The following is a 13,014-nucleotide window of genomic DNA, read 5'->3' as shown; positions in this document are numbered from 1 at the left end:
GACATTTCAGTCCTTTCTACAAGTCATTACTTGATAACCCTTGTAAACGGCTATAGCTTACTCCTGCATTCTTCAGAAATAATGAAAAAGGAAAAAAGTTTCTATCTATAAAAATATTTTAAAATAATTTTGGTTTAAAATATAGCTGGGGTGATACTACAAGAGAGCCAAACCAAAACACAGTAGGCTTTACTTCTCCCTGTACACAGTTCATAATTACTAGCAGAAGTTATTAGACAGTATTTTTGGCAGTCTTACAGGTTTTTAACAATGAGATCCTACAAGTAGCATTGTTTGGAGCAATTTCTGTGTAAAACTTTTACCTTCCAGAGAAGGAAAATATGACAAGAGTGGACTTCTCCTAATCCCTCAGGTTCTATTGTTCTTGCTGAATGGGCCATAGCATATCAAATACAGCACTGATCTCATTTATATTGCTGATTTGACCTTCTTGCTTAGCTTTTACTCTCTTCTGTGGTTTCAAATGCTTGAGACTTGGGTGACACCACAGCAGCATAGTCCTTGCAGGTTTTTCTTATGTGGTGTATGCAAACGCAGTTGGCACTAAGTCAGAAGAACACCTCGAAAATTAAAGCTGGTCTAAGGAAATAAGATCTTCACCACTTTGTCCTGAAATTCTGGAAACGAAGTCTTTTCAGTACTCTATCAATTACATTAGCCTACACAAAAATTTTCTTGCACAGGCTTAAATTTTTCATTTTTAAAAGCCATTTACTAACATAATGACTGAGAAGTTTATTTGAATTTATGCAGATGCAAAACCATCACCCAAATATATTCTAGATGAAAATTTCAATATTAAATGTGTCTTCATACAAGAGCTCTAATATGTATCTTGAAATTATATAAATATTCCTAAACTCAACTCCAATAACTAACGGAAGAAAACGCTGTATGCTTACTGGCATATTTCAAAGGAAACTGGAAGATATATAGGAAGAAAAAAAAATCAGAGAGAACTGTCTCGAAAAGGTCAATATAAGTGCCAACAGAGATAGCACTCCCAGAGAAGTGCTTTATTTTTGAATAATCAAGTCTGGCATGAGCTCTGGTGTGATGGGATCAGGCACTGCCATCTCCAATAAGGTTAGGATGAAAATCTGTCCCAGTCAATAAAAAAAAACGGTACAAAGATTATGTAGTCTTTCTCTCTAGAGTTTACTAGATCAGTTCCCTCTGATATCTAGGAAAAAAAGAAGAATAAATTTCTAATTTTCCCTGCCATCTCCCATTAACTGCAGTTATCTCCATATTATTAAAAATAATTAAGTATTTAAAAGTGGTTTCTTGCAATGTTTGATCTGCAATTTCAAATCCTCATTTGGACTTTAACACATTAAATATAACCATTATGTTAAAAATGACTCTTGTTGGATGAAGTCAAATCAGCTTATTAATAGGATATTTATAAACCCAGCACACTAATTATGAAGTGTCAATTTCACAAAACTACTACCTTTCTTACATTTTGCATACATGAAACAAATTGTCAGTGTTTTTTTTTCCTTTTTTTAATACTTCCAAAGATTTATTTTTGGCTAGAGGCTGCTTTCCTGTACACTCCTGTCCTGGTTTCAGTTAGGACAGAGTTAATTTTTCCTCCTAGTAGCTGGTAGGGTGCTATGTTTTGGATTAGGATGAGAAGAGCGCTGATAACATGCTGATGCTTTAATTGTTGCGGAGCAGTGCTTACACACACCAAGCCAAGGACTTTTCAGCTTCTCGCTCTGTCCTGCCAGCGAGCAGGCTGGGGGTGCAGCAGGAGCTGGGAGGGGACAGACCCAGGACAGCTGACCCAAACTGGCCAAAGGGGTATTCCATACCATCTGACGTCATGCTAAACAATATATAGGGGTGGCTGGCCGGGGTGGGGGGCCGGCTGCTCGGGGATAGGCTGGGCATCGGTCAGCGGGTGGTGAGCAATTGCATTGTGCATCGCTTGTTTCGTACACATTATTAGTAGTAGTACTATTATCATCATCATTATTATTATTTTCCTGTCTTAATAAACTGTCTTTATCTCAACTCACTGGCTTCACTTTCCCGTTTCTCTCCCCGATCCCATAGAGGGAGGGGGGAGGGTGAGCGAACGGCTGTGTGGTGTTTAGCTGCCGGCTGGGTTAACACGCAACAACTCCACACACCTCAAAAATCTTATAATCACCTTTAGCAAACCACTTCCAACACCAGAAAGAAGACTTCAAGCAACAAATAGCTGATTCTGTCTTCAGTTATCCTGAACAAAGCCTATGTACTACTGTCTCACTGCATTAATTACACTTATTCATAGACATCCACCAACTTTTTGCTGTATATTCTCACACTAATGCCTTCAAAGTAGCCCCACAAACTGAGTGTATTTCTTACTGGCATTTCATTACTTTTCTCCTTTCTGTAAGTGACCAGACCATGCATTTGCATGTATATTATTTTAGCATTGTGAGTCTTAAACATAGTAGTTTGAAGGTACTCCAAGTAAACAACAGACACGCTTATACACATAATTAAGAACCTAAGAAATGCCCTACTGGGTCTGACCAGTGATCTCTCTAGCCCAGTACTGCCTCTGCAGTAAAGGACACTGTGCCAGCCTTATCACTACTACACTATTCTCCTGACTTCCCGAAAGAGGAAGTTCCTCTTCCTACAAACAGTGGCCTAGGAATGTTACATCCTTTCCTATTTCTTTTGGACCTGTTGTCCCCGAATTTGTCTAACGTTCCTTGAACTTGCTGAACTTTCGAACTTGTCACCAAGTTGTCCTACCAATTTCCTAGCTAACCTTCTGTTTTCAAATCTTTAAATACACCTTTCAATACTGGCTGAAGCATCCTGTGAAATAAATTCAGAATTCTAAAAAAGTATGAATAATGTCCTGTTTATCTTGCTACATTTAATGGGTTTTCCTGTTACATTCATTTGGGCAAGCCTTCCACATTTTAAATACTGTCCTTTTCCCTGTGATACTGTCTTTAACTTCCCAATTGAATCACACACTTTTTTGTTTTCCCCTCACAGCTTTTGTTGGACTTTTTCTGAATTACAGTACAGTGTTTACTCGACTCTGTAAGATGGCATTTTCAGAACAGCTTTTGGACTACTTGTAGGCATGAGTATCTTGTTTGCTGTACCATTTGTCATTCAGTTCTCTGTCCTGAAGTTGAATAACCTGTATGCTAGATTCACTTGGGTTGTTCTCTCCCGGTCCATTAAGATTATGATTATTCTCCCTTCTGCTCCTACTCCTAAATCCTGTGCACAGCCCAGGACCACTCCCAGATTAGCTCCGATTCCCTTTGGTTACAGAATACCGTAAATAGTCATTTGTCATATCCAAAGCTTTTATCTTCTCATAACATCCTAACGAGTAATTGATGCAAGTCCATATGTAGGTAGTTAAATCTCCCACTTTACTGCCACAAAATCTGCAGTTTCTCTAATATCAGCATATTCTCCTCACAAACATCATCTCATCAGAGGGCAATTAATACAGTGCAATATTTTATTATTAGAAGGAATTCCATTCGCAAGGTTTCTACAGTGGGTTTTTCCCCCACAAGATTTTTCAGGCTGCTACACTTCATACTATTTTTCATGCTAAGCGCCACTCTCCTACCTGTACATCTAAACATTCTGGCAAAGCTGGCAGCATTTCAATGTCCTACACCATTGATTACTCTCATTCTGTCAGGCTTCCACCACATCTATCATAAAGGGGTTGTCATTTAATACCAAGCATTTTTGTTCATTCATCTTACGTTTTAGGCTTCAGATAATACAAAAACACATGTAAGGTTTACTGTTGCTCCACTGCTCAGTATTTCACATCAGTCAGCTTCAAGTCATACTTATTTGATTTAATGAATTATAGTAAGTGATTTCTTTAATACCATTGTTGCCTGAAAGACTCTTCACACATTTTCTTCATTGATCTGCAACTACAGTATAAATCATAAATATTTGATATTTCTTATGGTTTTTCTTTTTCAAATATCAAACTATCCTTAATACCTCATAGTCCTTTTTGCCTTTAAAATGAAAAATTATGAGAGAACCAAAGAAGATCCATGCAAAGCATTCACATTCAACTTATTTTCAGATTTCTTTTATTTTTTTCCATTATCCATTTTTTGCCATTGTTGTTTTGGGTTTGCTTGCTTTTTTACGGTCAGGGAGAGAGCCTGGGACCGTTCCTTGTTTTCCACACTGATGTTTATAAGGCAGTAATTTCACTCCCTTTTCTTTTAGCTGCTGACACAAAGCTAGTGATTTGAGGGTTCCAGAACCTTTTTTTTAACAGTTTCTTGTAACATCTCAGAATGAGCTTTCATGTTTTCTTGCAAATATCTTAAACATATGTACACTTTTCAGTCATAATTTAATCTTTTCTCAAGTATTCACGCTGAAAATATTCCATCCACACAATGATCAGTATTTCCGGATTCTGAACAAATATTCTCCTCCCACATTCCCTGTGTAGCAGTTAATCTATGTGGCTTTATATGACAAAGGAGTGCGTTTGCCACTCTGCCCTTGCCTACTTCTTTCATGTACATAATCTTACAGTTCTTTAAGATTATGGAGTTATTCTGAGCCCAGAAAAAGAGCTTTTCAACAATTAAATTACACTTTGTTTTCACTAAGTTGCTACAGGAATACAATCAGCAACTCTTGCCTTGGTACTTCGCATTGTTCCAATTTAAATATGTAAAGTCAAAGAAGTGATTATTTCCCTCTACTTCCCCTTCACTCTCAAAGAGAAGTATCTGCAGCATTTGGTCAGTTTTGGGCTCTTCACTTCAAGAGAAATGTAGATATATTGGAATGGGTACAGCAGAAGACCACCAAGATGATTAGAGGGCTGAAACATACAATGCAGAAGGAAAGGCCAAGAGCTGTGATTGTCAGTCTTAAGAAAAGACAAAGGGTGAGGGAACTCTTACTGCTGTCTCAAACTATCTAACAGGAGGTTACAGCAAGAGGGAACCAGATACTTCTTGAAGGTGTACCATGAACAAGAAGCAACAGACAAAAGTTGCAACAAGAAATATTGCGACAAGATGTTATGGGAAAAAAATTACCACAATGGTAATAAACATTGGAAAAGGTTGCCAACCCTACAGCCATACATCTCCATTTTTTAGGGATATCCAAAATTCAGATGGAAAAGCCTCAGGCTGACTATGCTTTAAGAAGGTGGTTGAACCAGATGCCCTCCAGATGTCCCTTCCAAACCAAATAATTCCATGATTTGAGAATGTCTTTGACCCTCCTAACATCCTCAATAAAAGTGATTTTCCAACAGTTTGAAGCTTGACACTCTTTCATTTTTTTCTACTCACAGTAATGTTTCTTTAATGTCTCCATAATATCTTCAGTTATTTCAATTGCTTCAATACCCATTTAGAATCAGCATCATTTCTAACTTTTATACAAACATCTGCTAAAGCTTCAAATCTTTTCAATATTATTCCATATTCCTTTTTGTAGCAGAAATTCCTCAGTGGATTTTATACATACACATAAGACTTCCTCTTCTTGATCAACACTGAAATACTTCTGGCATATCAGCTGGTAAAATGCCGTAACTGAACATTAAGTAAGATCAGATTGAAGTATTCAAATCAGAAGAAAATTTACTTAAAGCATCATTGAACATCCTGGTCCCTCCTTCCACAACAACTTCAGTGAAAAGAGTGCATAAGCAGACCCTTCAACAGAGTAGAAACCAGCTCATTCTTTACACTTGGTTACAGAATTATTTTCAGTTTCTCTTGTCTTTTTGGTTTCAGAGATAAAGCTCTAGAAATAGTCAAGGACCGTTCCCAAATTTAGTCTAGTGAATAGCTTGATTATTCTACATTAGAAGGCATGGTTACAAATCTCTTTTAAGGCTGAGAGGTGTACGAAAAATGCAGGTCTCTAATACCCTTGACAAGTGTTATCACAAAAAAATAATGCATGAGCTGCAAAGAAACATCCCTTTTCTCCACAGCCATGAGTTAAAAGTAGTTACTGCACTGTCCTCTACACCAAGATTTATGCTAGTATTAAGAGACACTGAGATCCCCAGTGCTGCCTCTTTATATGTTTAAATATTCACGCAAATTTTGGTAAACCACTCACTAAAACAACGATGAAATTTAGTTCCTTGTTGCCCTTTAGATGCCTACTTAATATTCTAAATATAATCTTTAGTGTCTCCTCTTCCTTTGAAAAAATAAGACGGCACACATACCATCCACATGATACAGATAAGCAGTAAGCTCCACGTCTAAAAAATTTAAATTCATCCCTGCAAGCTTTTTTATCCACTACCACCATTACACCATTTGATTTAACAATACATCACTGATTTTTCATCTGTAGATCCAGTAATTCTTTTCTATTAGGTTTTGTCAAAACAATGCATCCAGTCCATTCAGTTCAACTTTGAAGGGATGTTAATCTTGTTAACTCCAATGTTCTTGCTGTCGGGAGATTCACAATCCTCCTCTGAGCCATAAATGTTTGGCCTCAACACCATCTAGTCTCCCAGATTTTACTGTTTAATTACACACAGGAAACAGCATTTCCTCCAGTGGCTTTTAAACCTTCCAACCTATTAATTCAGGGAACATTCTTGGGAATTCTCCTAACATTATAAAGGCACCACAATTATCTTTAGACTTATTCTAATAGATTCAAGAAAAAATGAATACAGTCAGTGAGATTTTCTTGCCTTTTTATCTTTGCACAACATTTTTAATATTATTATTATCAACATTAATAACTGTAACTCTCAACTCATTAGAAATACTGCTACAGCAACTTAAGCATACAAAACCTGATCTGACAAAACCAGAAAGAAGTAAAAAGTTCTTGGTTACAGAGAGGAAAAAAACAAAAACAAGCAAACAAACAAAAAACTGTAGTTTTCTTGAGAATACCATGTATTAAATTAAATAAAAAAATCACAATGAAAAATCTGAAACAAACTAAAAATATAATATTGTGTTTCAATTTGAAAATTTGAAAAGGAATTAATTATTGTGCTCCTTTGGCTGCCCCAAAGGACTAAATCTCTAACACCACTCAGGGAAGATAAGGAAAAAAAGTGTCAAGAAGTAACAAGATGGCATTTTATATATGGAATAAAATAATGTAACTACTATACCAGTAAGACAACTTACTTCCAGAAAGGGAGAAAAGGTTTAAAGACAGGAATACTTTCAAAGAGTTTGCTCTTCCACAAGGTGTTAAAAGCTGAAGAAACTAAGCAAAATGTCAGGAGAGATGAATGTTGCTACAGTTTTATGGAAAAGTAAAAAACTTCATTAAAAAGATTCTCGACCTTCAAGGAACCAAACCAGCATCAGTTAACATAGGCAACCTGAGGGTAAATACATCACCTTCTGGATTCTAGATTGGGTTACAGTATTTTATTAAGGTATTCTGACATAATTTTATTTAGAAAACTTTCAAATGTCTGTATTATCAGGAAGCATTTCTCACCGTTTTTTTTTTTTTTTTTGTTAAGTTTTTCCTTATGGGTCACACATTTTTTGCCACCCCTAAGGTAAAATAGTTCAACATTACTGCTTTAAGCGGTCTGGGATTTTTAAATGCTTTTTTCTTCACACACTCCACTGAAAAAAAAGTAACTTTAATGTTATATTCTAAATCCTTTGATACAGTATTTAAGCCCCAACCACCTAAAAGATATTTTTAAAAGCTGAAAACTAAAGCAATCAATTACTTACCCCTCTGTTGACAACAAAATGTAAGTTCCAATTTGCAAAGCATGTCAGCATTCTCATACTTCTCCTCCTCTGCCTTAACCCAGAAACAGGATTCTGTCATTTCCTGCGGCCTGATCTACAAGCAAGAGGTAAACCAAAATTAATTCAATTATTCTGATAGCATGGAGAGACCAAAGCAAATGAAATACTTAAGAGCTCTGTAAAACACATGAAGTTTTCACATACAATCCAACTACAGAATTGTTAAAATGTTTTTGATTCAAAATAACAACACATACACTAAGTGCTTTTGGACAAACAATATAAAGCAATACTGACAACATACTCTGTTATCCAAGGTCTACATGTAGCAATCTTTGGTCTAGATTTAAAACTTGGGTAAGACTTAATTAGTCTCTGAACACAATTGATCAAATACATATTAAATATCTCATTTTGGCCTTTATTTTGGTCTAAATAGTTGCAGTTTCCAAAACTCAATGTACTGATAATCCTGGTATACTTGATCCTGTCACAAGGGAGAAGAAAAAAATAGACGGACTCTGTCCTTTTCAACTGTTAAATTTATGTAAGTACATTTACACTGAGGACAAATAGATAGACCTGCAATGCTTCTTCCCACAGTCCAGGGGCAGATAGATGCAAGACACTTGACTGGAAACTACAAAGCTATCAGTACCATGCAGTGACTGATCCAGTGTAAACAGTCTGCTACAAGACAAGGCACAGAAGGATCCAGGAAGCATGCTGGTATCAAGGTTCTAGTACTCTAGACCAGAATTTACTTTTCCAGATACTTGCCTGAATGATGAGTCATGAGTCAATGAAACACAATTTTCAGGAAACTGTGAAAGCTAAAGGCACAAAGTATTCATATTTTACATAATTTTAACTAATTTATCATTTGTTCTATACAGTCTTATTCCTGACAATGTATTTATCCAAAGCTGTGAGATTTTTGATCAGGTATTTGCCATTAATCAGTATTACCTTGGACCAGTTGAGTCTTTTCATGGTAACCTCAGGTCTGAACTCTTTTTTAGGCTTCAGTCCAAATGGCAAAGTACATGAAGGTGGAGACCACTGTGCCCCAGGCAGGCCTGGTAGAGGTGGTGGTGGTGGGGCACCCAATGCTGGAGGAATTCCCAAGGCATTCAAAAATGGTGGAGGAGGAGGGGGAGGTGGCGGTGGTGGGATTGCCCCATTAGAAGGCAGTGGTGGAGGAGGTGGCGGCAACTGATGTGGTCCTGTAGCATCCGCTGGAACGACAGATGCATCTCCACGTGTTGATGATAGACAACCAGGTGGCAAGGAGCCATACTGATAAGGAAAATATTCTTATTCAGTTTCACATTTTTATAAACTAAATGTCATTACAGTCATTGTTTATAGATTAAATCCAGCAAGCAAAGTTAAATTCAGTCACATTTTCTGTGCATAGGACAAACAAATATGAATTATAATAAAGCCAACATGTTTTTAATTTCATATTTGGAAGTCTCAATATTTAAAATAGACATCCAGAGCAGTGGGTGAATGCCAGAAATCTCAAACTGAAATTCTATATCGCACTTATATTTCATTGATCATGATCTAAGAAGTGTTTAATAGGTATCTTGATGAAATTTTATCGAGACTAACACAGTTCGATTCAAATTAAGAAATAACAACCTAGTTTCTAACATTCCTACTTATCGGACAGATTACAGAGAACTATTCCTAGGATTTAATACCGGAATATGACTTAAAATCTTAAGATTGGCAATCCTGTTGAAAAGAAAAAAAAGGAAAAAAAAACATTTTCCAATACAGGAGCACTTTCATTCTGCAGGATTGAAGGCAGAAAGTAATGATGAAAAAATCCTTCCAAAATTATGGCTGCCTTACATCCGCAGATATATAAAACTAGCAGCCATTCTATAAAACTAGCAGCCATTCTATTTGTGAAAATAAAAAACATTACCCTATTATAACAAAGTGGACAGAAAAATAGCAACAGGACAATATTATACAGTGCTTATTGAAGCAGTTTTGACAACTAATAAAAATTTCTAAGATAACACACTGACAATATTCAATATAGTGAGGATATCTGTACTATATGGAGATGGACTTTTTCTGCTATTTGAAGAAATTCTGTCACAGCCCTTTAAACATTATTAAATAGCTAACCAACAAAACCAAAAAAAAAAAAAGAATAGATAAAAAATATTTATCTACTGGTCACAATGCTAATCAACTATTTAAATTGATAATTATGAACTGGAATAGTCCATTTTAGTTTTCGAAAGTAGAAGGCAATACATTAAGCAAAGGACTGATACAGTTTTACAAAGAAATAGCTAAATATCAATAAGTATAAATAAACAAATGCAGGTCAGTATTATTGCTTTCAATTGCTCAAAATCTGCATTATTTACATTAAAACCAAACAATTAGGTTCTAAAAAAAGTGAAAGAAAACAAATATGAACAAGTTCTAAATACTAAAAAAGAGTAAATGAGGAATGAGACCAGGAGAAAGATAGTTGTAACAGGTTGATGCCATATGGAAACCAAAGATTCCTCTTAAAATGAATTTAAGAGTAATAGTACTAAATAGAAGTAATCAATTACTTGTTATTTGTAAAGTATTCCAGTATTAACAAATTAACAGTAGAATAGTTCATGAGCATAAGCATATATTATGCTCACTGTAAAAAAAGAAGCTATATTTAATCCAGTGAACAACAGAAACAGTAAAATATGGGAGATAAAACCTAATTCACTCACAAAAAAGGAACAAAGTTTGTTTTCAACAAATATACATAAAACTACTTTATTAATTTATGATGCGCAGCTCATTATTTTTTTAGAAAGCAACAAATTGTGTAATTACTTTTTTTAAAGCCTGACTTCAATATTAACAGTGAATTCTGACCAGAAACCTGAATCAAAATAACATTTTTGAGCAGACCAACACAGAGCTGAACTAATATTCCCCACTTAAAAAAAAATGAAACAAGCTCAAAACCATAAAAGAGCTCTACGATCAAAATATATATTTCATCATCTTTCTACATCCATGTTTTCTCTTCTAACTAGATGATCTTTAAGGTCCCCTCCAACCTGAGCCATTCTCAATGCTGTCTGTATTTAGCCATTTTTAGACTGTGCCTCATTCTTGAAAATAAGACACAGGAAAATCACTTGCTCACAAAGTCTCGTTACACAAATTTTAGAGCTGAAGCAGTTACAAGTTTACTCAAGTATTGCTCAAAAATCTGCACTATTCCTTCTCCATCGCATTTTATAATATCTATTTATGTTTGATATTTGAAAAACTATCAGAAAATGTTCTCATCAAGCCACAAGTTGTTTCTTTCACTGCTGGATACCCATGGTAAGGCTTCAGCAAAGCAACTGCACAATGAATAATTTCCTGTTGAGGGATAAAGATCACAGTGATAAATGCTAGTCTAAAAGCATATGACTTATTACCCTATGTGGTTAATTACTTTGGAAATATATGACACCGAAAGCAAAACCCAAATGAAACAAGAAACTAGTTAATTAACAGAGCTCAGGCACAAAAAGGATCAACTGGGATCTCATATAGCTAATTAGTGTCACACTACAACTCTTTGTATAAAACAGAAATAAAAGAAACTAACAATCAATAATAATCAATAACAGCATTCTTCGAAGCACTCTCAACTGCATTATCAGAATCTGCAAAAAAAAGAGTAAAAAGAATTCTATTTCAAAAACAATCCTTCATACATTCATTAAACCGTCCTATACCTGTAATTTAAAAGCTTGTAATTCTGCTTCGAGTTCATTGATTCTTTCTTCTTTTTTTTGCAGTAGGGCCTGGGTCTCCTGATGAGCTACAAAATCTTTTTCAAACTAAGGAAAAAAAAAAAGAAAAAAATGTTGATAACAGTCAGTTCCACATAGCTTCTTTGGATTCCCACTTCTCCTTTTGGGTTTCTTAACAAAAAAATTGGTAAAGTATGGTAATACAGAGTCTGCAGACACAAACAAGTAAATTCTTATTCTCACGCTTCAGCTTTCTGAGGAACTGTTAACTGTTCAGATAAATCTTTCAGTTGATTTTGGGAAGATTTATATTTGAAATTTTAAAATAAATAGTAGAAAGGCTAAGTTAAGGCAACTATTTTACAACATTTCTGTACTTCCCAGTCCACAAGAAATAGCCAATTCCCACTTCAACGTAAGTAATAGTAGTAATTTGAAGTTAAAAGCTATGCCACTTTCAATTACACTATTCATGAAGCTATTAAGTAATTTCCTGTGTCCACGTGATGACCACATAACTTAAAAATTACATACTTTTCTGGAAAGTTCAGAAGCTCTCTCTTCACATTCTTCTAATCTTGCTTTATCTACACAAATATCTGGAAAAAAATAAGCAAATACACACTTGCAAACATACAGGGAACACAGGACTCTTAACCACATATACAACTTTAATTTGTTTTTTTTTTTTTTTGGAAATACAGAAAAAAGTATGATATTGTAATTATTTCCATGCACAGTACTTACCTACTAAGTGGCTGAAATTTATATCTAATCTTTTACGATACGTGAAATCTGGGTCTGTTCCACTTCGATGTAACACTATCTGGGAAACGCACTCTTCAATTATTTTGAAATACTGTGGGCTAGAGACAGAGGTAAATTCTTTTACAACTTTTTTTTTTTTTTTTTAACATATACTTAAATCCTGTCTATGAACACAGTTGAGGTTGAAAGATTTAGGCTGACTTATTTCTATAGGATAGATTCAAACCTCAAAGGACAAATATGTCTGGTATTTTATTCTACAATAACAGTTACACAAAGCCTGAATTACCAGTAGACCTAAACATAAAGCATCCTTATATTATAAACTCCGCATCCCTTTTCCTATTGAACTACAGAAAGACGGGACATCTTCCTGCTTCTTATCAACAGAGAGAAGGCTTTCCTTCACTTTTATTCCTTCTGCTTTCATGACTTTTGTGACTGTGGGTGCCTGCAACCCTGTTGCAGTAAAATGAATGAAAAACCACATTGTTCTAAAATGCCAAATGGTACGACAGCTGGGCCACTTGACCAGAACATGCAAGCTGTGAATTCAAACCCTTTCAGGTGGAAGAGGTGTAGCACAGATGTACCCAAGTCAGGCAAGCACTCTTAACTTAATAAGGTGAGATGCGTGCACAAAGTGCACTTCTGCGCATAATGTGCTTTTTGTCCTTTGATCC

At 35.4% G+C, this 13,014-nt stretch overlaps 1 protein-coding gene across 3 annotated transcripts in view; it reads right to left on the bottom strand.

Moving 5' to 3' along the window:
- The window catches only part of DIAPH3 (diaphanous related formin 3), a 247,857-nt gene that overhangs the window by 183,098 nt on the left and 51,745 nt on the right, over positions 1–13,014 (bottom strand). For all 3 annotated transcript variants that reach the window (XM_083849164.1, XM_083849166.1, XM_083849165.1), the window contains 5 exons: positions 12,311–12,429; positions 12,098–12,162; positions 11,546–11,650; positions 8,754–9,083; positions 7,764–7,878 (listed from right to left, as the gene is read on the bottom strand). In XM_083849164.1, the coding sequence (XP_083705290.1) occupies positions 7,764–7,878; positions 8,754–9,083; positions 11,546–11,650; positions 12,098–12,162; positions 12,311–12,429 (734 nt within the window). The remainder of the gene's footprint in view (positions 1–7,763; positions 7,879–8,753; positions 9,084–11,545; positions 11,651–12,097; positions 12,163–12,310; positions 12,430–13,014) is intronic.

The sequence above is a fragment of the Anser anser genome (assembly GCF_964211835.1).
Source record: "Anser anser genome assembly, chromosome: 1".
Classification (NCBI taxonomy): domain Eukaryota; kingdom Metazoa; phylum Chordata; class Aves; order Anseriformes; family Anatidae; genus Anser; species Anser anser.
Note: the sequence above shows the minus strand (reverse complement) of the source record. Positions and strands in the feature narration are given on the sequence as shown.